Source organism: Bufo bufo, chromosome 10, assembly GCF_905171765.1.
Source record: "Bufo bufo chromosome 10, aBufBuf1.1, whole genome shotgun sequence".
In the NCBI taxonomy this organism is placed as follows: Eukaryota; Metazoa; Chordata; class Amphibia; order Anura; family Bufonidae; genus Bufo; species Bufo bufo.
Window position 1 is genome coordinate 96282383 of NC_053398.1, and position 26462 is coordinate 96308844.

The 26462-nt window shown below is 46.3% G+C and overlaps 1 protein-coding gene across 1 annotated transcript in view; it reads left to right on the forward strand.

Moving 5' to 3' along the window:
• The window catches only part of SART1 (spliceosome associated factor 1, recruiter of U4/U6.U5 tri-snRNP), a 33637-nt gene extending 28542 nt beyond the window's left edge, over nucleotides 1–5095 (forward strand). The window contains exons 20-21 of the mRNA XM_040409835.1: nucleotides 38–159; nucleotides 4730–5095. Of these exons, the coding sequence (XP_040265769.1) occupies nucleotides 38–159; nucleotides 4730–4748 (141 nt within the window). The 3' untranslated portion in view covers nucleotides 4749–5095. The remainder of the gene's footprint in view (nucleotides 1–37; nucleotides 160–4729) is intronic.
• The last annotated feature ends 21367 nt before the right edge of the window (nucleotides 5096–26462 follow it).

Here is a 26462-nt window from a genome sequence, read left to right on the forward strand (position 1 = left end):
ATTGATCTAACACAGTACACTTTTGTTTTCACATCAGCTATTAAAGAAAATGAGCTCTAGTGACACTCCTCTTGGTACAGTAGCCCTTCTGCAGGAGAAGCAGAAAGCCCAGAAAACACCATACATTGTGCTCAGTGGAAGTGGAAAGAGCATGACAGCGTGAGTAATTAAAGAAATATTATTTTGTGTGCTTTTTGGTTTGATATAGATATTTCATCAATTTTATTTTATTGAAATGTCCCCAAACTTGGAGACTTGAGAAACACTAGTAATATTAGTTATAATTGGGAAAGAGCAAATCGGCTTCGGATGAAACATCCGAAGTTAAAAAAAAATAAAAATCACAGAAAAAACAAAGGTAAAAACATCCTGCACGGTATGATATATAAATGTGCAGATGTCCTTGGCCATATTATTGAAGAAAATCACAGAAATAAGGTAATAATGCATTTAATAAAGTAGAAGCAAGCATTATATATATGGACAAAGTCCTCACTCTGATATGATAATATCTGAGACACTTAGTCAATATATTTTGATCAAAACACATCTGTGCCCGCTTACCAAGCGCCAAGGTGGTCTCAGGTCAGGCAGGTCCTACGCTCAACCTACCTACGCCATTGGGCTTCTATGTTCAGAAGCACAGACCCTGCACATATGGCTGCTCCTAGTCCCCTCCATGTGCATCAAGCAACCAATGGGAGGAGGAGCAAGCACACCCTTGTAGGCGGGCACAGATGTGTTTTGATCAAAATATATTGGCTAAGTGTCTCAGATATTGTCATATCAGAGTGAGGACTTTGTCCATATATAATGCTTGCTTCTACTTTACGAAGTGCATTATTATCTTATTTCTGTGATTTTCTTCAAACATCCAAAGTCGATTCGCATAAAACTTTGTTCCAATACTGTACGGAGCAGGAGCTCCGTACAGTGTTAGGCTACTTTCACATTAGCGTTTTCAATTCCGCTATTGAGATCGGTCATAGGATCTCAGTAGTGGAAGAAAATGCTTCAGTTTTGTCTCCATTCATTGTCAATGGGGACAAAACTGAACTGAACGAATCGGAATGCACCAAAATGCTTTCTGTTCCATTTGGTTGCGCTCCCATCACGGACAGAAGAACGTTGCAAGCAGCGTTTTTCTGTCCGCGATGTGGTGCGGAGCAAGACGGATCCGTCCTGGCACACAATGTAAGTCAATGGGGACGGATCAGTTTTCTCTGACACAATAGAAAACTGATCCATCCCCCATTGACTTTCAATGGTGTGAATGACTGATCTGTCATGGCCATAGAAGACCTAATACAACCGGATCCATTAATGACTGATGCGTGCGGTTGTAATATTGTAACGGAAGCGTTTTTGCAGATCCATGACGGATCCGCAAAAAACGCTAATGTGAAAGTAGCCTTAGAATGTATTGGCTCCGATGAGCCGACGTTATTGCTTTGCGAAGTCTTGCAAGACTTCACGTAATAACTTCAAAAAATTAATTTGTACTGTAAAAAAAACATTTCCCGAACTCTGGTTTGGTTCCAAGTGGTACTTTGGAACCAAACTCAAGTTCGGGAAATTGTTTTTAACAGTACGAATTAATTTGGGAAGTTATTACGTGAAGTCTCGTGAGACTTCGCAAAGCAATAACTTCGGCTCATTGGGGCCAATAATTCTAATACTGTACGGAGCTCCTGCTCCGTACAGTATTGGAACGAAGTTTTATGCGAATCTACTTTGGATGTTTCATCTGAAGTCTATTCGCTCATCCCTAGTTATAATTTACATCTGGGCTTTCTCACTCATCATCTGGGGACTCACTAGCCAAAACATAGTATGCCTCAGCAATGTTCCTGGTCTAGGCCAGAAATTATTGAAATGACCTGTTTATCTTAGAATTTGTCTCTTGAAATCAGAATATTAAAATAAGCACCGTGGCATTGCTGATACAGAAATTGCTGCATCCAAGGCCCTCTCCCTCTGTGGGAGCAGGCTCTCTCTGTGGCTTCCCAAGAGGTCCGCATGGTAACCATACCAAGAATGGACTTCTACAGTCTTGCTGTGGTTTGGAAAAACTGCACAGCAAAAATCCTCGGCCATGTGAACTGTGGCGTGGCCAGTGGAAGGCGTTTCGGCACTGAAACCTGCCCAAAAAAAATAAAAAATGTGAACATACACTTGCTGTCTCTCCTAGTTTGAACATACACTTGCTGTCTCTCCTAGTTTGAACATACACTTGCTGTCTCTCCTAGTTTGAACATACACTTGCTGTCTCTCCTAGTTTGAACATACACTTGCTGTCTCTCCTAGTTTGAACATACACTTGCTGTCTCTCCTAGTTTGAACATACACTTGCTGTCTCTCCTAGGTTGAACATACACTTGCTGTCTCTCCTAGGTTGAACATACACTTGCTGTCTCTCCTAGTTTGAACATACACTTGCTGTCTCTCCTAGTTTGAACATACACTTGCTGTCTCTCCTAGTTTGAACATACACTTGCTGTCTCTCCTAGTTTGAACATACACTTGCTGTCTCTCCTAGTTTGAACATACACTTGCTGTCTCTCCTAGTGTCAACATACACTTGCTGTCTCTCCTAGTGTCAACATACACTTGCTGTCTCTCCTAGTGTCAACATACACTTGCTGTCTCTCCTAGTGTCAACATACACTTGCTGTCTCTCCTAGTGTCAACATACACTTGCTGTCTCTCCTAGTGTCAACATACACTTGCTGTCTCTCCTAGTGTCAACATACACTTGCTGTCTCTCCTAGTGTCAACATACACTTGCTGTCTCTCCTAGTGTCAACATACACTTGCTGTCTCTCCTAGTGTCAACATACACTTGCTGTCTCTCCTAGTGTCAACATACACTTGCTGTCTCTCCTAGTGTCAACATACACTTGCTGTCTCTCCTAGTGTCAACATACACTTGCTGTCTCTCCTAGTGTCAACATACACTTGCTGTCTCTCCTAGTGTCAACATACACTTGCTGTCTCTCCTAGTGTCAACATACACTTGCTGTCTCTCCTAGTGTCAACATACACTTGCTGTCTCTCCTAGTATTCCTATGGAGATTTGCTCTGCTTTTTATTCAGAAATCCTGCTCCAAATTTATATAAACCTGTATATCACAGACGTAAGTGTCTCTCTCTTGTTTAAAGGAGTATTCTGGTTGTTAAAAGTTATCGATCAGATTTCTGGGAACCCCACGATCATGAGACTTGGTACCCCATACCTCTCAAAGCCACCTGAAATGAACAGAGCAACAGGTCGGACATGCAAACTTTTGCTCCATTCATCTCTTCTGGAGTTCCGGAAATAGCCGAGCGCTGTACTTGACTGTTCCCGAAACTCCTGTAATGATCAGTGGAGCGGGAGTGCACATGCTTGACCTGCCACTCTTTTCATTTAGGGGGGTTCCAAGAGATACAGGGTACCTGTTCTCATGATCGTGGGGTTCCTAGTGGTAGAACTGCCACCAATCTAATAATCACATATCGTATATAGGGGATAACTTTAAACAAGTGGTATACCCCTTTAATTCTGTATGTGCAGAGGATTTTGAATCCTTCTCAAACACCTCCAATTCATAAAAATATTGGATGGGGCGGCTCACCCTGCTTTAGGATTACTATGGTGTACCTACTGCAATTGATGCACCCAAATCAAGAAAGAGACATTTATAATAGAATTGTAGAAGGGCACTTAGCATAAGGAGTCACATCGAATCATGAAAGTTCGAACAGTACGATTTATTGAACACCTTTACAACAATAAAACCATATAAAATAGCAACTATAGTAAAAAACAATAATCTACACACCGTAAAACATAAGGGCAATTAGCGCAATAAAAACAAGACAGAGCTTGTAGATAAAATGTCCAATGTAAAAAAGGGAAAAAAAAAATTCTAATAAAATGTCCAATATCACAAATGGACGCGGGACGCACTTGAGCATTGAGGTAAATTGTATACTTATATATGCAATCATCGGAATTTTTCGAATCCCAATTTTTTCGAATTGAATAATCGACTTAGGCTATCTCGATTCGAGCCAGTTCGTGGCGTCCCACGTTTTCAGATAATATTATAATCGATAAGGGAAAACAATGTTCGTCGAATAAACAATCACAAACTTTTACTTAGCTTATTCGTAGCCGGCACTGTGGTATGCATAGTTTTCCACTATGACGTACTGGATCTAGGCTTTAGCGTCCCACGTGGTATGGCCTATTTGCGGCCTTCTGTTGGTCAGCAGTATAACACAAGTCGAATCTTTCTCTGTAAAGTATCGAACTTGAATTTTGGTATCCCGCGTGTTCGTATTATTCATACACAGATTCAATAGTCGACCCAGGCACTGTAATTATCGAGTCACGCACATTCACATTCAATGGACCTTGTTTAGTTGCAGCAAGATTTAGTGCTTGCCTTTTCCTCGATCCTGTGGGCGTTCCTCTCCAGGTGTTGTCTTTCGGGTCTTTATAGTCTGTTCAGTTGTATCTTTTCCAAAAAATGTGGGTTATGGTTATAATCCCACTATGCAAGTCGTTAAATTGAGCACCAAACGCGTTTCGGAGTGTTGCCTTACTTCTTCCTCACCACTATTTTGGAACTGAAAATCATCTCTATTGTGTCACACCATTGCAGTAATTTCAGCAATAATTATGTCTTAAAGCAGAAAAATTGCTATTCGTCTTAGCTTTCCCGCTTTTTCTTACTTTTAGGAACACACTTATCAAATGAATGGTAAATCACTAAGCTTCCGCAGAAGAAAAAGCCAGTTGACAGGACCAGATGGATATCCTCTCCTACCCACAGTATAGAACTATATTTCAAGGATGCTGGACTGGTGTGGTTTTAGTAATGCTGAGGACCTCTCTGATTGGAATGTGCTGCCGTGCAGACAGTCATTACAGCCTGCGAATTTGGTGGGAATTTATTTTTTATTTTTATTATTTACTAGGCTCTGTAAGATTGGAGTGTGCTGGAATCCAGACATGCTCCAGTTTTCTCCATCAACAGGTTGTCTGTAAATCCGCTAATAAAAGTGTTTTAATATGAAACAAAGGGGTTATCTCATGAATAAAAAAATGAGCAAATGAAAGGTGTCTGGACTGCTTCAGTATTTGATCACCATGCCGGTACTGAGAGGAGGAAGAGAGCAGGAAAGTCCATCACTGAATGCACGAGAGGGTGGACCAGAATTACTGCCACAGGAGTAACATCAGGGGGCACTAGCAGAGAGCAAAATGTAATAATATACATAAAAAAATACAATAGTTTTCTATTGCATGCATATTGCAATAATATTTCATTTGAGATTTCATGTGGAGTCAGTGGGTAGAGATACATGGAGCTAAAAATAATAATAAATTACTAATAGGAGTTTACTATAAACCACCTAATATACGAGAGTCCACAGAAAATTTACTACTAAACGAGATAGACGAGGCGGCAAATCATAATGAGGTGGTTATTATGGGGGACTTCAACTACCCAGATATAGACTGGGAAACTGAAACTTGTACATCTTATAAAGGAAACAGGTTCTTGGCAATAACCAAAGACAATTATCTCTCCCAACTGGTTCAGGACCCGACTAGAGGGACGGCCATTCTGGACTTAATATTAACCAATAGACCTGACAGAACAACAGACGTGCAGGTTGGGGGACACATGGGAAATAGTTACCATAAAGTAATAACCTTTCAATTATCATTCAAAAGAGGAACAAAAATACCAAACTTCAAAAAAGCTAAATTTAGCCAACTAAGAGAGGCCATAGGCCTAACTAACTGGGACAAAGTCCTCAAAAATAAAAATACAGCCACAAAAAGGGATATCTTTAAAAGCATCCTAAAATTTTATTGTGAGAGGTACATACCGTATGGGAATAAAAGGTTAAGGAACAAAAAGAAACCAATGTGGATAAATAGAACTGTAAAGAAAGCAATAAATTACAAAAAGAAAGCATATAAATCTCTAAAACAGGAGGGTAGCACGGAAGCACTGAAAAACTATAAGGAAAAAAATAGAACATGTAAAAAACTAATAAAAGCGGCCAAACTAGAGACCGAGAGATTAATTGCCAAAGAGAGTAAAACTAACCCTAAAATGTTCTTTAATTATATAAATGTTAAAAAGGTATAAATCTGAAGGTGTCTGCCCTTTATAGAGTAATGAGGGGGGAGTCGCAGAGAGCGACGAGGAGAAAGCAAAGCTGTTAAATATTTTTTTTCTCCAATGTATTCACAGAGGAAAATAAACTGTCAATGACATGCAGAATGTAAAAATAAATTCCCCATTAAAAGTGTCCTGTCTGACCCAGGAAGAAGTACATCAGCGACTTAAAAAGATCAAAATAGACAAATCGCCAGGACTGGATGGCATACACCCCGTATCCTAAAGGAATTAAGTAATGTCATAGCCAGACCCTTATTTCAGATATTTGTGGACTCTATACTGACAGGGAATGTCCCACAGGATTGGCGCATGGCAAATGTGGTGCCAATATTCAAAAAGTGTCCAAAAACAGAGCATGGAAACTATAGGCCGGTAAGTTTAACATTTGTTGTGGGTAAACTGTTTGAAGGTTTTCTAAGAGATGCTATCTTAGAGCATCTTAACGGAAATAAGCAAATAACGCCATATCAGCATGGCTTCGTGAGGGATCGGTCATGTCAAACTAATTTAATCAGTTTCTATGAGGAGGTAAGTTCTAGACTAGACAGCGGTGAATCAATGGATGTCGTATATATCTGGACTTCTCCAAAGCATTTGACACTGTACCACATAAAAGGTTAGTATATAAAATGAGAATGCTCTGACTGGGAGAAAATGTCTAAGTGGGTAAGTAACTGGCTCAGTGATAGAAAACAGAGGGTGGTTATTAACGGTACACACTCAGATTGGGTCACTGTCACTAGTGGAGTACTTCAGGGGTCAGTATTGGGCCCTATTCTCTAATATATTTATTAATGATCTTGTAGAAGGCTTGCATAGTAAAGTATCAATTTTTGCAGATGACACTAAACTGTAAAGTAATTAACACTGAAGAGGACAGTATACTACTACAGAGGGATCTGGATAGATTGGAGGCTTGGGCAGATAAGTGGCAGATGAGGTTTAACACTGACAAATGTAAGGTTATGCACATGGGAAGGAATAATGCAAGTCACCCGTACATACTAAATGGTAACACTGACATGGAAAAGGATCTAGGAATTTTAATAAACCGCAAACTAAGCTGCAGAAACCAGTGTCAGGCACCTGCTGCAAAGGCCAATAAGATAATGGGTTGCATCAGAAGGGGCATAGATGCCCGTGATAAGAACATAGTCCTACCACTTTACAAATCGCTAGTCAGACCACACATGGAGTACTGTGTACAGTTCTGGGCTCCTGTGAACAAGGCAGACATAGCAGAGCTGGAGAGGGTCCAGAGGAGGGCAACTAAAGTAATAACTGGAATGGGGCAACTACAGTACCCTGAAAGATTATCAAAATTAGGGTTATTCCCTTTAGAAAAAAGATGACTGAGGGGAGATCTAATTACTATGTATAAATATATCAGGAGTCAGTACAGAGATCTCTCCCATCATCTATTTATCCCCAGGACTGTGACTGTGACGAGGGGACATCCTCTGCGTCTGGAGGAAAGAAGGTTTGTACACAAACATAGAAGAGGATTCTTAACGGTAAGAGCAGTGAGACTATGGAGCTCTCTGCCTGAGGAGGTGGTGATGGTGAGTACAATAAAGGAATTCAAGAGGGGCCTGGATGTATTTCTGGAGTGTAATAATATTACAGGCTATAGCTACTAGAGAGGGGTCTTTGATCCAGGGAGTTATTCTGATTGCCTGATTGGAGTCGGGAAGGAATTTTTTATTCCCCTAAAGTGGGGAAAATTGGCTTCTACCTCAGTTTATAAAGTGACGCATAACAGATTGCAACATGTTCTGTCATTTTCCGTGTGGTGTGCTCTTATCTGCAGCTACTTTCACACTAGGTTTTTTGCGGGTCCGTCATGGATCTGCAAAAAACGCTTCAGTTACAATAATACAACCGCATGCATCCGTCATAAACGTATCCAGTTGTATTATGTCTTGTATAGCCATGACTGATCTGTCAGGAACACCATTGAAAGCCAATGGGGGGCGCATCCGTTTTCTATTGTGTCAGAGAAAATGGATCCGTCCCCATTGACTTAGGTTGTTTGTCAGGACGGATCCGTCTTGCTCTGCACCACATCACGGACAGAAAAACGCTGCTTGCAACGTTATTATGTCCACAACGGGAGCGCAACCAAACGGAACAAAATGCATTTTGGTGCATTCCGTTTCGTTCAGTTCAGTTTTGTCCCCATTGACAATGAACAGGGATAAAACGGAAGCGTTTTCTTCCACTATTGAGATCCTATGACGGATCTCAATAGCGGAATTGAAAACGTTGGTGTGAAAGTAACCTAACAATCAATCAAATGTCATCAGTTCAGCTCCCTGTGACAAACCTTATACAGAATCTGTCACCTACATCATGGCTATTGAAGTAAAGTTATTGCCTAATAGCGCATAGTACTTTATTCCCAAGTGTACCTTTGTTTCAGCAATTGGTGTTTTCTATCTACAGAAAAAACATTTCTCGCCCATATTCATTTGGGGACACAGGAACTGTGGGTATAGCTATGTCCTCTAGGAGGTGTTGACACTAGTAAAAGCTGTTAGCTCCTCCCCCGGCAGCTATACCCCCTCCAGCCTGGAGAGAGAGCTTCAGTTTTTTTCTAGTGTCAATAGGAGGCAAGACCTCCCGAAGATTTTTTATTTTAGTTTATTTTTTTCCTTTTTCAGATGGGACAACAGTGGTTATCTCTATCTCTCTTTTCCCTTTCATCCTCTATGATGGCATACCATGAGAGATGACCCACCTCCAACCAGGTAGGGACAGGAAGTATAAATTGGACCCTCCTCCAGCTCTTCCTCAGTGTCTTCCTGTCCCTCCAGGTAGGAGATGGATCATCCTCATGGCCAGGGACGTGCACAGACATTTTGAAGGGCAGGGGCTTAAAAAAAAAAAAAAAAAAAAGGGCACTTGACAAAAATCGAAAAAGTGTTTGTACCACAAAGCTTAGTTGCTTTCTAAAAGTCTTTCCTTGTTCTCCATAAATGTATAGATACAGTAATAATGCATATTCCTTTATTTTTTGTCAATTCTTTTTATTTATTTTTTTGTATATGCAAAAAGAAAAAGGTACATACAGATATGAAATCACAATGTGCAGTCCAATACAATTGAGGCGACTCAGAGTATGCAAATATCACGGTCCAATATCGGCAGAAAAGAACAGCCTGAAAGTTCACAGAATATCGGTATCGGCAATAAAAAAAATCAATAGCGGTCGATCCCTATTGCAAACATCAAATACACATTCTTAGTGCCCCCGGTAGATGACCCCCATTACTGCTCTCCCCCTTTCCCATAGTACCAAGCAATGCAAGCATAGCGTGTCCCAGTATAAAATGCCATTGTACAGAACCCCCCATATAACATATACCCCTATTTTGTGGCCTCAGTAGATGCCCCTATATAGTGGCCACTGCCCACCAATAATGTGCCACTGTACCAGCAAGAAGTGGCCCCACAGACTGCAGGGGTGATTCATGGGCCTGGGACCTGGGTTTGCACTGCAGGCAGCCTGGCAGCACATATCATACCCCCCCCGGTACATTTTTCCCGCCACTACCAGCCTCCATGATGGCAGTGGCAGGCAGCACAAGTAGCCAAAAAGCAGGGGTGCTGGCCTGCTGGGCCATAAAGGCATGATTGTAAACTGAAGCATGGGTGTGCTGGGCAGTGGGTGGGTTTTGCAGGCAGGTAGAGCATCTCCTCTCCTATACACCCTCCCCCCTCCCTGTTTTTTCCCGCCAGCCGCCACTAATGGCCTACTACCTCCATGACAGTGAGTGTGGCAGGCTCAGTCAGCAGGCCAGGCAGCAGCACAGTAGCCAGAGCACAGAGCGGGGGGCGATCACAGACAGACACATCACACTCACACAGACAGTGACTCAGACCGACAGACAAGACAAACACAAGACAACAACCCAGTCACTCAGCACAAGCAAGCACACACAGGAGGAATTAAACTGAGTGAGCAGGGCAGGGCCGCAGGGCAGTGGTATGTCATCAATCATTTTCTTTTTCTTCACTCACCCACACTTGAATCCGAATTCCTGACGGGAGGGGCGGGCGGTGAGGCTCTGAGGCGGCTTGTCAGCAGGGGCAGGACGGGCGGGAGCACACACAGCCAGGCAGCTCTTCTTCTCTGCTCAGAAGACTGCCTGTGCGCGCCGCCCGTACCACGTGACTTGCCGGCGGGTCTGGTCTTGATAATTAACAAAGATTAATGCGCAGCGCACGTGACAGTGAGTGCCAGCATCTGCGCATTATGAAAAAAAAAAAAAGTTCCAATAAAATAAAATTTCTGTAAGAGCGGAGGGCATTTAAGGGGCCGGTGATGAAAAGGGCAGGGGCTCAAGCCCCCTTTCATCCCTATGTGTGCACGTCCCTGCTCATGGCACATGCTATGAGCCCGTTTCTGTTTCAGGCAGGCAGAGGCGGTAAGAAGAAAAGGAATACCTTAAGCACATGAGGGAAGCAGACAGCACTCGTGCCCTAGTTGGGTATTGTGGGGCTGTAAAGACTGTCAGGTACCCCTGCTCCTTACCTCCCGCATAGCGTGTCGGGCGTTGAGGTCCATGTGTGACCGGACACTCAGTGAGTCCCTCTGGTCTGTCCAACAGCTCCGCTTTGCGATCCGATAGTTTCGGCTCTCGCAAAGAACGCCACTGGAAGTCCTATGCGGTTCACGTGTGTTCCAACCGGAACTTCCGCTCTGTGGAACGCACGCGGTGGGGGCGGAGCAGCAAATCGGCACGCTGATCATGGCGGAAGTCGCCCACTGATCTGAGGTCTGCAGGTGAGAGTATTTTAAGGGGGGGTTTTGTAGAGCAGGTTGCTGCAACATGTCTGAACAACCTGGCCAGAGGGATACCTCTCAGGGACCCTCTATTGTAAGTAAGGTCCTGGGGGTTGGGTGAGTGCTGGTTGTATTACCTTGCTAAACCCCAGTATGTCTCTCTCTCTCTTTTTCTCTTTCTCTTTCTCTTTCTCTCTCTCTTTTTCTCTCGCTCTCGCTCTCCTTGTATGAATGCAGAGTGATAAGGATATAGCTCAGAGAAAAGCTAGTCCAAAAACTAAAAAATGTGTTGTGTTCAGCTAAACTGCCCGACGCTTAGAACAAAAAACTTTTCAAAAAATGTACCTCTAATATGGTGAAGGACTAAGTTCCGTCAATTAGAGAGGAGCTACGAGATGTTATACGGGAAGAAATGGGCTGTAGTTACTCCTGGGACATCTAGCTCTAAACAGAGATCCTAAATTGAGCATCTCCGTGTCATCCTCTGACTCAGAGCCTGAGTCGGATTCGAAGGATGAAGAAAGAGGGTATTTCTCGTGCATGGCATTGGTGGACACAGCACCATGGGTATATGTCCAACTACCACTAGGAGGCGACACTAGACATAAAAAGTGTTGGCTCCTCCCCGTTGGGCTATACCCTCTCCACAGACACTAGGCAGCTCAGTTTTGTTCTAGTGTCCATAGGAGGCAGACCTGACCTGCTTTTTTGTGCAGGTCATCCTGCTACTTTTTTATTTTATTTTTTTCTTTAATCATTTTTTCTTTCTCTGCAGGTTTCGGCCTGCGGCAGGGGTGGCTCCATCGTGTTCCACTTTAGTTGCCCCCCCCCCTGCGGGCGCGTACTCAGGTACCTGGCAGCCACCCAGTCCCCAAATCTGCTTCCGCAGTGGAATTCCGGTAGTCCCACGGTTCCCGTGTTGAGTCCGCCGAGGGGGTGGTTACTGCTGCGCCTGAAGACGTCTGAGGGTGAGTATTTTAGTTTAGGGTCTCCCTCCCTCCCGGGCCTGGGTGCGTTCCCTCCTCTCCCCCCTTCCCCCATATTTGATACAGCTCCATTGCTGTGTGGGAGCCTTGCCTCTGATTTGCCTTACCTCTGATACAGCAGGTTGTAGGTTCAGGCCCCAGCAGTCACTTTTTACTCTCTGCTGTATCCTGGCCCCAGAAGCCCCCTGGCCTTCCGTTTTTCTTTCTCTGGGGGTCGCTTCTTCTGTTCTCCCCCACCCCCACCTGGCCCCCGTTCGTCGCGGCTTCTCTGGGGCACTATCGCGATCGCGGCCGTTTTTCGGGCCGCGCTCCACTAATTTAGTCCCCGGCTTTCCGGGCCTACTAGGCCGCAACTTCCCGCCCACTTTCTGACCTTCCCGGGCTTACTCTGTCACCTCCCCTCCGTGGGGGGAGCCTGGGAGGGGCCTCTCCTGCCTGCCAGTCCAGCCCCAGGTTCCTTCTCTCTCTGAGGGGCGTTTCTTCCTCCGGCTGTCGGCTCCTGCACTCTCCGGTCGCCATCTTCTGGTCTCCAGCTTGGGGTGCTCTGCACAGTTACTGGGGTCTGGTAGGCAGCCTCTGGCTGAATTTCTCCACAGGCTTTTTTCCTTCCCTCCCCTCTCTATTGCTGCATTCTCCTGCAGCCCTTCCACTGCTCTATAGCTGCTGCAGCACCTCTTGGGGGACGTGACATCCGTGGTCAGATAGGACAGCCCTGCTGCTCTATGGGGCCTCCTCTCCCAGCCTCCCTATCGGGTCGCCACGTATTTACGTGCGTCCGTTGTCTTCAGAGGTTTCCACGTGGTCGCCTTGTCCCCCCTCCCACCCTTTTGCGTGTAGGTCCCCCCTGAGTGGGCTTCCTCCATGTCGTTCCATGGGAACCTTGCCTGACTCGCCCAATCCCTGGCGGAGTCACTGGAGCGCTACCTACAGATTGCGGTCTCCTTCCCCCCCCCCTGAGCCACGCTCACGCTCAGATACTGGGTCACGCAAGGAGTAGCCCATGGACCAACCTCGGGTGGTCTCAACTAGCTTCCACCCCTCCTCGGCATCCTCGGGTCCCCCAGGACAGGCCGGAGGCTGGTGACGAAGCCTTCTCTGTCAGTTGCCTCTGGGGACACCTCTGCACCGATTCCCTCGGAACAGAGCATCAGGCGGTCTTCCACTGTGCAGAATCCCTCTGCGTGGTCAAGTCAAAGGTGCATGGTGGTACCTACCCTACCCAGGTTTGGTGCCCCTCTAGTGGACTTTCGGATGGCGCTCTCCTGCCTGCACAGGTAATTATCGCACAGGTAAGGCAGCCGTCACTGTGCTTAGCAACTGGGACACCTACGCGGTGTCTCTGGTATGTACGCCCTCGTAGGCTGTGCACGACAGACCTTCCTGGTTCCCCTATCCAGGGGCTATGTTCTAGGCAAGCTGATAATTCAGGCAAACGCCACTTGTAGGGTTGGCTCCCCTTCTCGGCCTCTAAAGGTTCTTTTGTAGTGCCTGTACCAGAGAATACAGGCCGGCTTCTATGCCGTGGCGATTACATCTGTCTGTTTCCAGCTGCCTTGTTACTTTCGCAGGTAGAGTTCCTGCTGACTGGTTAGATGTTCCATGCGGCACTATTTCCCCCTACTGGGCGAAATACACAGGCCGCCTTCAATTGCCGTAGCAACGGCACCTGTCTGTTTCCAGCCACCTTGCTCCCTTCATGGGTAGAGTCCCTACACCATCTCCTGATGCTGTATCCAATATCCCTGGCGCGCTCTATTGTGTTCCGTGCGGCACTATTTCTCCCTTCTAGGCGAGATTTAGAGGCCACTCTCAATTGCTGCGCAATTGCCTCTGTTTGGTTCTAGTTTTATTTAACTTCTCTATCTCCAGGAGCTGTTGCCGTTGCTCCTGTCTGGCCTTATGGTGTACCTTGCGGCACTATTTCTCCCTTACTGAACGAGATATTGAGGCCACTTTGTAGTGCCGTTGCCACTGCAACCTCATCTAGAGTGCACCAAACAGCCATCTTACTCCCTTCTTAGGTGAGTTCCTGCACCGCCTCTGATGCTGCAGCCGTTACACCTGTCGGGCTCTATGGTGTGACATGCGGCCCTGTTTCCCTCTTTTAGGTGAAATAGAGGGCATTCTTCAGTTGCCATTGCACTTACCTAGTTGTGGTGTGCACCTGTCGTTCCTTGTGGTACCGTGCGGCCCTATTTTTCCCGAGCAAAATATAGGTGCCATAGCTAACGTGGCAGCCGTTGCACTTCTCTGGTCCTAGGGTGCTCCATGTGGCCACATCGCTCTAATCTTAGACCTAGTACCTCTGCCATTTCCAGATTCTGTACCCATTGCACCTCTCTGGTCGTATCTCTGCACTACACAGCCTTTTTTTCTACCTTACAGGTTGAGGACCTGTACCCTCCAAATGCGGTCGCATTCCTGGATGCTGTGGCTTTGTTTCCACCCTCCTTAGTGTGCAACATGCAGCCACTTTTCCTCGGTTTTGGGTGCGTATTTTTAGTCCCCACGTGCTGGGCCCTATGGTGCAATCTGTGGCCCATACAGTTTCTGTATTATTGGGTGCTTCCTTCCCCGGGCTCTAATCTGTGCTGCGGATGTTGGTTACTTCCCTTTTCGGCCATCCTGGTTCAGCACGAACATGGTAGCCATATCTGGCAGGGGTGGGCCAGCCCAACCTCCCCCTTGTCGGTCTATTACTGCTTCTGGTGTACCCAGTATATGACTGATCTGTTCTGATCTGGTGGGTGGTCCACATACAACCACGCTCCCTACACCACGGCCTGGTAGTTGTTGGTTTTTGTGCTAGGGTTGCTATTGCCATCCCTATCAAATACTACTTTTGGCTGCACTCCGCGTTCCCCATATTATAAAGGAGTACCGCGTTGTTTTCTATTACAGGGCGGGCCATTCCTGGTGGAGTACAGTGATCTCCTTGTTGGGATACGTAGCTTGCTGAGCACTGGCCGCTGCAGCAGTTTTCGGCCACCACTGGATGTCCTCTGCCACACGGAATCCTCCTGGGGTCAGCGACATATCCTCGCTGGACGTCCTCCCTGATGAGTCAGGGACAGAACCACTGAGCGCCACACACCTGCCTGGTAGGTGAATTTCTGCTGATTGCTCTGACATAGGACAGGGTTCCGTAGTTCCTTCTGGGTCCGGGTGTTCCCTTATATTCTCTGCTTAGTTGAACTATCTAACAGAGGGCAGTCCATCGGGACCTTGCTATTGTCTGCGCCCATCCGGTACTCTCTCCCCCTGGGAGCCTTCTGTATGTCGGTCGCAGCTGGTTCCTACATTTCGTGTAGTCACTCCCGCTTCTTTTATAGCGACTTCACCATTCCTTATGCATATGGGCGTCTGTTGTTTTTAGTTGTACAACGCAAGCCGTTGTTTTTTGTTGTCCTCTGGTGGTTCGGTTCCTTGTGAGCCCATTGCGGGTACTCCTTTCTGGAGTCCCGGTCCCCGTTCATTTGACCACACAGATTCTGTAGGATTATCGTTGTTTGGGAGGGGCCTGGGTTGATTGTTCCCCTTGCGGGTTCCAATAGCCTTTTGGACCTCATGGGGTTCATGTCTGTCTTCCCATCCTCCCACTTCAAGTACCTTGTATTGAGTGGTTTGGTGCTACGGTTTGCATTTCCACCTTATGGTCTCCTTCGGGAGGGACTTCCTCCTTAGACTGTTGGGAGTACTCTCCTTCTCCTCCCATGTCTCTCAGTCCAGTGTGTCCCTGCTGAGATTTCCTGGGCCTGCATCTCCCTGATACTTCATTTGGCCGGAGTTTCTCCGGTCTTGCGCTTCTCAGTGATATTTTGTTTTCAGAGGCTCGTTCCTCATCTCCTGATTTTGGGATGCAGGTCTTCTCTTATTTTTTTCTTTTTACCTGGCCCTTACTTCCTACCTCCTCCCTTTCCAAGGGTTGGTGGTTTCCCTTAGCGCCTTTGGGGGTTTTCACTTTCCAATAGGACGTTTAACTTCATCACCTGCTTTGCAGTGGGGGGAGTCCTGCTCCCTTCATATGTGAGCCTTGCTATGGCTTCCCTCACTCCAGTGTGCTCCTGCTGAGATTCCTGGGCTTGCATCTGGTTCCCTTCTTCCCTGATAATTAGTTTCGCCAGAGTTTCTCCGGTCTTGCGCTTCTCAGCGATATTTTGGTTTCAGAGGCTCGTTCCTCGTCTCCTGGTTGGGGATGCAGGTCTTGTCTTTTCTCTTTTCCTGGTTTTTTACTTACAACCGCCTCCCCTTCCAGGGGTTGGCGGTTTCCCTTAGCGCATTTAGGATTTTTTCCTTTCAATAGGGCAATTTTAATTTTTTCACCTGCTTTGAGGTGAGAGGAGACCCGCTCCACTCACATGTGAGCCTTGCTATAGCTTCACTCTCTCGTTTGGCCTTCAGTGATTCCAATTTCTCTTGCTCCCCTGGCCCTTCGGGGGTTCTCCTCAGGGTGTCTGTGCTTTCGCCTGAGGCAATTGGGATGTTGGGTAGATCCAATACGCGACGCTGTCCTACTTTCCCTCCAGCCTTCGGCTGAGCTGGGTGTTCCTTTGCCTTCTTCTTGCATTTGGGACCTTCTCCCAGGCATTTGGCCTGGGGTGCTGACAGTCGTCACTGTGGCCTCCTTGGAGTTTCTCCCTTGTTATGAGGCTTCCTGCCTATTCCGTGCTTTTCTCCTGTTGGGTCACATGGTTCTCCCGCACCTGTATGCCCACAGGTGGCATGGTTGTTCTTCCCACCCTCGGGGACTGCTTTGGGACGTCCCATGGTGCTGTGTCCCCCAATGCCATGCACGAGAAAATTGGATTTTTTGTACTCACCGTAAAATCCTTTTCTCGTAGTAGGCCTTGGGGGACACAGATCCCTCCCTATGTTGTTTTACTTCAGCTTCTCCGGGCTGGTCTCTTGATCTTTCCCGGTACGGGAGTTGTTGGTTCCTTGCCTTTCTTCTCTCTCCTACTGCTTTTGGTACAAACTGAGCTGCCTAGTGTCTGTGGAGAGGGTATAGCCCAACGGGGAGGAGCCAACACTTTTTATGTCTAGTGTCGCCTCCTAGTGGTAGTTGGACATATACCCATGGTGCTGTGTCCCCCAATGCCTACTACGAGAAAAGGATTTTACGGTGAGTACAAAAAAATCCAATTTTCCGGTCCATAAAAACATGATGGAACTAATTAAAAGAGAATGGAAATCCCTAGATAAAAAAACTATTTGTCCCAAAAACAATGAAACGTCGCCTCCCATTCTGTAAAGAAGACAAGGCCCTATTAACAACTTTCCCCAAAGTGGATGTATCTTTATCCAAACTAGTGAAAGGGGCTAATGCTCTCCCATTTGAAGATATGGGGACCTTGAGGGATCCCATGGACAAAAAAAACTGATCAGGTCCTAAAAAAAAAAAAAAAAAATCTGGGAGGCCAGCACAGCACTATTCAAGCCTAATCTGGCGGCTACATCTGTGTCAAGGTCTTTAAAACAGTGGCTGTTACAGTTAGAGATTCTCCTGAAAGAAGGAGCCTCTTATGACACTTTAAAAGACTTCTTTCCCCTACTAGTAAAAGCAGTTGATTTTCTGTCAGACTCCACGGCAGAGTCAGTCAGAATGGCTGCTAAACCTCGGGCCTAGCAGTTGCAGCTAGGAGAGCTCTCTGGCTAAAATCCTGGTCCGGTCATACCGGCTCAAAAACGAGGCTTTGTAGTTTGCCCTTTCATGGGAACCTACTGTTCGGCCAAGATCTCCAATCCATCTTCGAGAAGGCTGCGGACTCAAAAAAATCATTTCCCAAAGATACAAATAAAAGGAAGTTTCTCTTTCGTAGAAATAAAAAAGGGAGTTCTTTCCAGGCCAAGAGAACCTATAGGGACACTCCTTGGTCAAAAGGGAAAAATCAAAAAAGTGGTAACAGAGGGTTCTTATTTACCCCAAGAAATACAGATTCCACTAAACAATGACGCCAGAGAGGTAGGAGGAAGACTGAAGTTATTCTCAAAGGAATGGGAAAATATTAGAACAAACCCCTGGGTGTTAAACATCATTTCAAAAGGTTACAATATTACCTTTCGCCTTCCTCTTCCCCCAAATGTATTCAGAATAACCCCCATCCAAAGATCGGCTGTGTTACAGAAAAAATTGGAAGGGGGGATTCGGGATTTGTTGGCCCAAAAGGCCATTGTCCTGGTTCCTCTCTCTCTCAACAGAGGAAAGGTGACGGAAAATCGCGACTAATAATAAATAAAAAAATTAAAAATAAATAAAATTCATAAAAGTAGTCCGGTTCAAAATGGAAACAATAAGGTCCATAATAAACCTGCTAAAAGAAGGAGATTTTTTAGCATCAATCGACCTAAAGAACGCTTATTTCCATATCCCAATTTGCGAGGAATCCCGAAAGTTCCTCCGCATAGCGGTTTTCTTAGGAAAAAAATTGTCATTTCCAGTTTCAGGTGCTCCCATTTGGTATTACCTCTGCACCAAGGGTATTTACCAAGGTAATGTTGGAGGTAGTGGCCCACTTAAGAAGACGAAATAGCCTGATTTTCCCTTACTTAGACGACCGGTTGATCGTAGGCACTTCAGAGATAGATCTCCAAAACAATCTGTTTTGACTTGCCAAACTCTGTACCATACAGGGTGGCTAATAAATTGGGAAAAGTCAAATCCTTGCCCATCCCAGAACCTAACCTTCCTGGGGGTTCGTCTAGATACGATCCACCAAGAGACAGTTCTTACAGACCAGAAGGTGATAAGCGAAAAGGTAACAAATTTACAAAATCAACCTGTATGTACGGTCAGAGAAGCAATGAAACTACTGAGCTCTCTGACATCATGCATCCCAGCCGTAAGATGGGCTCAGTTCCACACCCGGATCCTGCAACAATGGATTTTAGAGAGTTGGAACAGGAGCCCGGAGAGTCTAGAGGAAATAATTCAAATTCCCGGACCAGTGTTTCAGTCCCTACAGTGGTGGAAACAATCAAACCATCTGTTAAAGGGAGTTCCTTGGAACCCCTAACACTTAGTCGTTATCACCACGGACGCAAGTATTTGGGGATGGGGAGCTCATTGTTCTCATCTCTATTCCCAAGGAGAGTGGTCTGTCACTCAAAAATCTCTGTCGTCAAATCAAAAGAACTCACGGCAGTCTGGGAAGCGATAAAGGCGTTTTCCCACCTTGTAAAAAACAAAGACGTTCAGGTAAGAACGGACAATACAACAGTCGTCGCTTACCTGAACCATCAAGGCGGGACAAGAAGCTTAGCATTGGGCAAACTAGCAGAAAAAATATTCTCCTGGGCGGAGACTCATTTGAGATCCCTATCATCAATCCATCTAAAAGGATCCCTAAACATAGAAGCAGACTTTTTAAGCAGAACTTCCTTAAAAACAACAGAATGGAGCCTAGAAAGACAAGTCTTTCTCCAAATCACAAAATTGTGGGGAACCCGACAAGTAGATCTCTTTGCTTCAGCCTCGAACACAAAACTAAAAAAGTTTTTTTCTCTGAATCCGTTCGACGGAAACATAGGGGTAGATGCACTGTCCCAAAAATGGGATTTTCAACTAGCATATGCCTTCCCCCCCTTGTCAATTAATTCCCAGGGTCCTAAAAAAGATTCGGTTAGATGGGGCTCACGTGATACTAATAGCCCCCCTATGGCCAAAAAAAACATGGTTTCCGTTACTGAAAACTCTTTCAGTCCAGAGCCCATGGATCCTTCCTTGGCAACAGGATCTACTGTCCCAGGGCCCGATCTACCATCCCCAGATAGAAAGGTTACACCTAACGGCTTGGAACCTGAAAGGATGATTTTGAGGGCTAAGGGCCTATCAGAAGCCATAATTGACACTGTCAGCCAGCAGAAAAGATGTAACTTTACCGTAAGGTGTGGAATAAATTTTGCTGTTGGTGCATCCAGGAAACAACTTCTTCACAGAAGCTCTCAGTCCAAACAGTTCTAGGTTTCCTGCAGTCCGGCTTTGAAAAAGGCTTACGCCCAAACACACTAAGAGTTCATATATCAGCCCTAAGCGCAGTGTTCGGTGAAAAAATTGCAGAACATCCTTGGGTGATCCAGTTTCTAAAAGGGGCAGATAGGTTAAGACCTACAGTTTCCCATTGGGATCTCAATATAGTGCTATTAAGGTTGACAAATGCCCCGTTTGAAACTCTTTCAGAAACCTAGTTGAGATATTTATCTCTAAAGACTTTATTCCTGGTATCAATCACCTCAGCGTGAAGAGTGAGTGAAATCCAAGCTCTAAAAATAGCTGAACCTTTCTGCACTATATTTCCGGACAGAATTGTATTCAGACTGGACAATTCTTTTCTTCCTAAAGTGGTATCAAACTTCCACAGACAGGAGGCGATTATTGTACCATCATTCTGCTCAAACCCAAAAACAGAAGTTTAATGGAATTTTCACAATTTAGATGTACGTAGGGCTGTGTTACTCTATCTAGAGGTTACAAAGACGTTCAGGAAAACTGATTATCTGTTTGTTCAGTTCAGTGGAACACACAAAGGGCAAAAAGCCACAAAAAAATAAAAATAAAAATCATTATCCAGATGGATAAAAATGGCGATTTCAGAGTCATATAAAGTATCAAATATGCCTCCACCAAAGTCCTTTACAGCACATTCCACAAGATCTGTGGCTGCATCCTGGGCAGAGAGGGCAAGTGCCACATTAGAACAGATATGCAAAGCAGCGACATGGTCAAGTCCTCATACATTTATTAAACATTATAGAGTGGATACTACAGCTAGTCAGGAGCTCACTTTCGGCAGGAAAGTGCTTCAGGCCATAGTCCCCCACCTAATAAGAATTTTAATCTGTTATATCTCATGGTATGCCGTCATGGAGGATGAAAGGGAAAAACCAAATTACTTACGGTAATTCCCTTTTCATGAATCCTCCATGACTGCACCGATTTCCCACCCTAATTACGTATATGAATAAATATATGTAGGAATATGTACATACAGGCCCACATATAGGCCAAAAAATTAGGTGAAGGTGTGTGTGGGTGTGAATGCAAAAAATAAATAAATATTTGTAGATATATAATAATCCTTTATATGTGAGGATAAGACTCTCTAGGCTATCGGTCCAGAAAGACACTGAGGAAGAGCTGGAGGAGGGTCTAATTTATACTTCCTGTCCCTACCTGGTTGGAGGCGGGTCATCTCTCATGGTATGCCGTCATGGAGGATTCACGAAAAGGGAATTACCGTAAGTAATTTGGTTATCTCTCGCCACGGGCAAGTTTCTGAGAGGTAGAACTGCGCGTAAGCGGGCCAGAGCAGAAAACTTCTCCTCTGTCACCTGCGCATCCCCAAGGGTCCCGCTCAGACGCACCCTTCCATCCCTGGAGTGGTTCAGTCCGAGGGGGGTGGAGGGGGGGAATCAGTGATTCGGGCTCTGACTCGAATCCGTTGCAATCTTCCAAGATTGCGCCCATAGTAGCCAGCAGTTTTTGACTTCTGCATTACCCCCTTCCTCAGGTGGAGTATTTGCACCACTGCTGCATACAATACCTACCTTAGGCATTACCTCCTTTCATAGGTAAACTAACTTCTAAAGCTCTGTTTTCAGTGATGCCTGTAGTTTTTCCACCCTTCCATAGGGGACGGAATTGCATTTCCACTGGGTACAGTCCGTACAGTATGCATTAGCCTCTTCCATAGGTGGCGTTATGGCATTATCACCGGTTACAGTGTTTACCGTAGTGTCACGGCCAATTTATGTTGACCGTGACGCTGTTGCGTGCAGACTGGTTGCCGGGGGCAACGTGTAGTTTTCTGTTTGCACGTACACTTTCCTTTATTTGGTGCATTCCCTGTTTTGGTGGTCACGGGGTTAATTTAGGTGTGTCTGCTAGGTGTGGTGGGTGTGACCTCAGGCCTCTTTATATGATGGTGTGTTGGAGCCTGTGGTCAGTCTTATTTTGTTGTCTGCCTGAGTAGGAGCTCTGCTCCCTGGCGGTATGTCTTTGTGTCTGTGTGAGTCACCCTTGTTTATTATATTGATTCCTTGCCCTGGCTGTGTCCCCCCTCCGGTGTGTCTCTGTTTTCCTACCCCACCTGGTGTATGTTGTATTGGTGTGGTTGGTGTATGGAGGTTTTCTGGTGGTGTCTGGGCTCCGCAAGGGGCGTGCTTTCCCGGAGGGGTTTAAGCGAAGACAAGACTGTGGGTTTCCCAGCCTGGAGCCTCATTCCATCTTGGCTACGGCAGGTAAGTGTGGATTGCATAGTTATGTTGCTGTGTAACTTACCTGCCGTACTGTTTATCCCATGATCTTGCTTCCTGTCTGCCACTAGGTCTCTGGAGACACCTTTTTATCCGTGATGTAGGATGAATGGGTGGTCTCTGCCCTGTCGTTTGGCCTAGGGCATTACAGGGATAGTAGGGTCCTAGGTTCGTGAGCATGAGCCCCCTTACCATCTGAGGCGGCTTATGCGCTAGGAGTCCAGGGAGAGCTCAGGGTTACTTTAGCTGGTGACCAGCTCCTTGTGCCCTGCTATCTTGCATTGCAGCCACTTCCATTGCACGGTGGGGGGTTTTCCCCGCTCCCCGCCGTGACACGTAGGCATTACCCCTTCCTTAGGTGGAGTAATTGCACTCTCACCGGGTACTGGATTCGCCATGTGCATTACCCTTCGTAAATGGCGTAATCTCTACCGTTGCATTCAGTTCCTGCTGTATGCATGACCACTTCTGCTGCAGTACTTTGTATGCATTACCACTTCCATAGGCGGAGTAATCGCACTGCTACGTTTACAGTACTTGCCTTATGTATTGTCCACTGCCGTAGGTGGACTGAGTACAATTACACTCTTTTCAATGCCGGACGTATGCATCCCCCCTCGGTAGCGGGCGGCATTGCATCTCCACTGGGTTCTGCACCTGCCATATGCATTAGCCTTCTCCCATCACCGTGCTTCCTGTTGGATTTCCCCTTCCACAGGTGATCCGCTTACAGGGGAATACCTGAACATCTTAGATTACTACAGTTCAACTACGCCACGGTGCTAGATGCCTTAGGACATGCTCTTTCACAGGGGGCGTGGCAGCAGTCGTTACCGCAGGTGCTCTGCATTCGTCGTGTATGGGTGCCACCAGTGGATACGGTTGCTATTTCCACAGGGGCTCCTTCTTATGTTTCGGTTCTGGTTTGGAGCATGGTTGTGACATCCTCCTGTCTTCTCAGAGGGGTTGCCTAGCAACACTATGTGTCCTAGAGACCATCCATCTCTATGGGCCTCCTCGGCTCCAGTCGGTCATGATATGGTCCTCATCAATACGTGGTGCATTCACCATTGCGAATAATATGGAGAGTATGTTCCAGCTAGTCGAGTGTTCACTGACTGTAGTCCCCCTCAGCTGGGGGTTCTGCCCTGACGCTAGCTTGCTGTGTCTCCTGTTCAGAGCCCTTCCAAGGTGAAGTGTTCAGGCTAGCTCAGCTTAACTGGGGCAGTATGGTACCATGGCTTCACGCCTCCCCCTCAGTTTTGCGCCGATAGGGCGGGCACTGGCTGCTTCTGGGGGAGTGGTATTTGTGTTACCACTACATACTATGGTTCTTACTGCACAGCTCCTTCGTCAGGTGGCGGATTCTTCTAGCACTGATTTGGTGAACTCTGCGGTGTGGCCCCTCCTCCGCTGGGGTGTGGGCTAGCGATACAGTTGTGGCTCCCCCTGTGCTTGACTTCTTCCTCTGGCAGAGTTTTGGCACTAAATGCCTGGTTGCATCTGCATTTGTTTTTTCTCTCCCCACGGTCCTGTCCTTTCTACAATCTGGGTTGGATCTTGGTCTGGCCCTTAGTTCTCGAGGAGTCAGGTGTCGGCGCTTTCTATCCTTTCCAGCGCCCTCTGGGGCCTGTAAGGACTTTTCTTCAGGGAGTGGCACATACGGTTCCTCCGTTCCGTCCTCCTTTACCGCCTTGGGATCTGAATTGGTCCTCTCAACGTTCCAGGTTTTCCCTGGAGCCCTAGCGAGAGTTTTCTCTCAGTCTCCTGTCCTGGAAGATAGTTTTTTCTGGTCTCTATCTTCCATCAGACAGGTGTCTGAGTTGGCAGCCCTCTCTACAGCGAACCCTTCCTGTTTTTTTTTTTATAGGGACACTGTGGTTCTCCGGCCTGTCCCTTCTTTTCTTCCGAAGGTGGTCTCTGACTTTCATTTTTTCGAGAAAATTGTCCTTCCCTCTCTGTGCCATCTCCTTCACACCCTAAGGAAAAGGAGTTACACCATTTGGACGTTGTCAGAGCTCTGCAGGTCTATTTGCAGCCTCCGGTTCCTTCCGCTGTACGGATCCCCCTTTTGTCATTCCGGAGGGTCTTCGAATGGGACTGGCGGCTTCCAAGGTGACATTCGCATTCTGTACTCAATCTACAATTGCTGAAGCATGCCACGCCCGAGGCAGGGTTCCGACCTTAGGTGTCACGGCTTACTCCACCAGAGCGGTGGGCGCATCTTAGGCTCGGAGGAATCACGCTTCGGCTGTACTGTCGTGTAGGGGGGCTACTTGTCCTCCTTACACACATTCGCATGATTTTACCAGGTGCATACTTGCATCGGCGGCCGCTGCCTTAGGCCACATGGTCTTGCAGGCGGCAATTTCTTAGATGCCTGCAGGGACGATTGCGTCCGTGGGTCTGTGGTTTTTCCCTCCCTGTGGACTGCTTTTGGACGTCCCACGGTTCCTGTGTCCCCCAATGAATATGGGCGAGAAAAGGAGATTTTGTATAACTTACCAGTAAAATCTCTTTCTCGCTCTTCATTGGGGGACTCAGCACCCACCCAGTATTGGACCACAGTTGTGGCTGTTGCTGGTTAGAACCCTGTTGGGTTTTCGGCATGATTGATGATCCATGTTTTTTTCTTGGTTGGCTTGCTTATACACAAACTGAAGCTTTCTCTCCAGGCTGGAGGGGGTATAGCTGCCAGGGGAGGAGCTAACAGCTTTTACTAGTGTCAATGCCTCCTAGAGGACATAGCTATACCCACGGTTCCTGTGTCCCCCAATGAAGAGCGAGAAAGAGATTTTACTGGTAAGTTATACAAAATCTGTTTTTTGCTTGGTATACAAATAACGCGCCCAGAGGGGTGATTTCATATGACTGTGTCCGAACACGACCTCTTGTTAGTGGTCAAGGCTGCCTCTTCTCTGACAGGATTCCTCCTGCTGCAATGTGACCGCTATGGAACCTTATACAAGCCATAACTCTGCCTGCCCTTTCCCTGCTGCACCGTGTCTAATTCGGCCTGTGCCGAAACAAAGGAGAAGTTCGTCACTGGGCTTGGCGTATGACTAGTTGGCGAGTTGAGGCTGATGCCCTCAGTGGGACATGCAACATGCAGGCAGTGTACGGCACTGCCATGCGCAAGATTTAGGCGCAATGCAGCAGGGAAAGGATGGGAAGAGTTATCGCTTGTATTCGACGTAGCGGGGGTAATAGGCTGACACATTGCAGCAGGGGTCGTCATGACAGAGCGGATAGGAGGCAGGCTTGGGTGCTAACGGGAGGCGTGTCTGGGGCTCCTTCATACGAAAATAACACCCCTCTGGGCACCTTACTTGGCTCATTTGCATACCAACAAGAAAAAGCCAATCACTGAAATAAAGGTACATTTGAGAATAAGGTACTTTGTGGCAACTGCTTTACCTCAATAGCCATGATATAGGTGACAGATTTCCTTTAATTCAAAGGGGCCTGGAAGAGAGAACAAGGAGGCTCCACCGATTAAGGTGGAACCAGTTATGGAGGATAGCTCCCAGTCCACGGCTAAGTTGGGAGAATATCTGCATTGAATTGTAGGATGGAGTGCAAGTAAGTTGAAGAAAGGTTGTAGTGTGAGAAGAACTTCAGTAATGAGTCCCATAACTAAGATTGTGAGCCAAATCCAGAAGAGGAGCCCTCGCAGAGATGCGGTAAGCCAAAAAAACCATGGTGTGGCAGCAGCCTTGAGGTTATTTTCCCTGTAATTGTGAGCAGTTTGAGCTATGAAGAGAAAGTGTAGTGTAAAATTATAAAAAACCTATTCTAAATGTCCGATGTTAAAACAATATATGTGAAGTTGAGAAAATGCTCAAAATAAAAAATGCATTCCTGGACCCATTCTAAAGCCATAAACTCAGTCTTAACATAAACACCATGGGGGGAGATTTATCAAATCCGGGGCACCGAAAAACCTTCTTACTTGCCCCAACAAACCACTCAGATTCATCCTTTCATTTTCCAAAAGAGCTCTGAAAATCGAAAGATGGAATCTGATTGGTTGCTATGGGCTGCTAACCCAGGTCGCCGGTTGTGATAAATTTCCCTCCATATGTTAAACTACAATGATAAACGCATTCTTACCAAAGCTTGTTCCGCACTATGCATAGTGTTAATGGTTTGGGCTGGACCCTTTTTGTTCCAGTGAAGGGAAATCTTAACCCTTTCCCTGTCAGTATTTCTAGACCATTTGCACTTCTGGTATCTGGGACAGTTTTC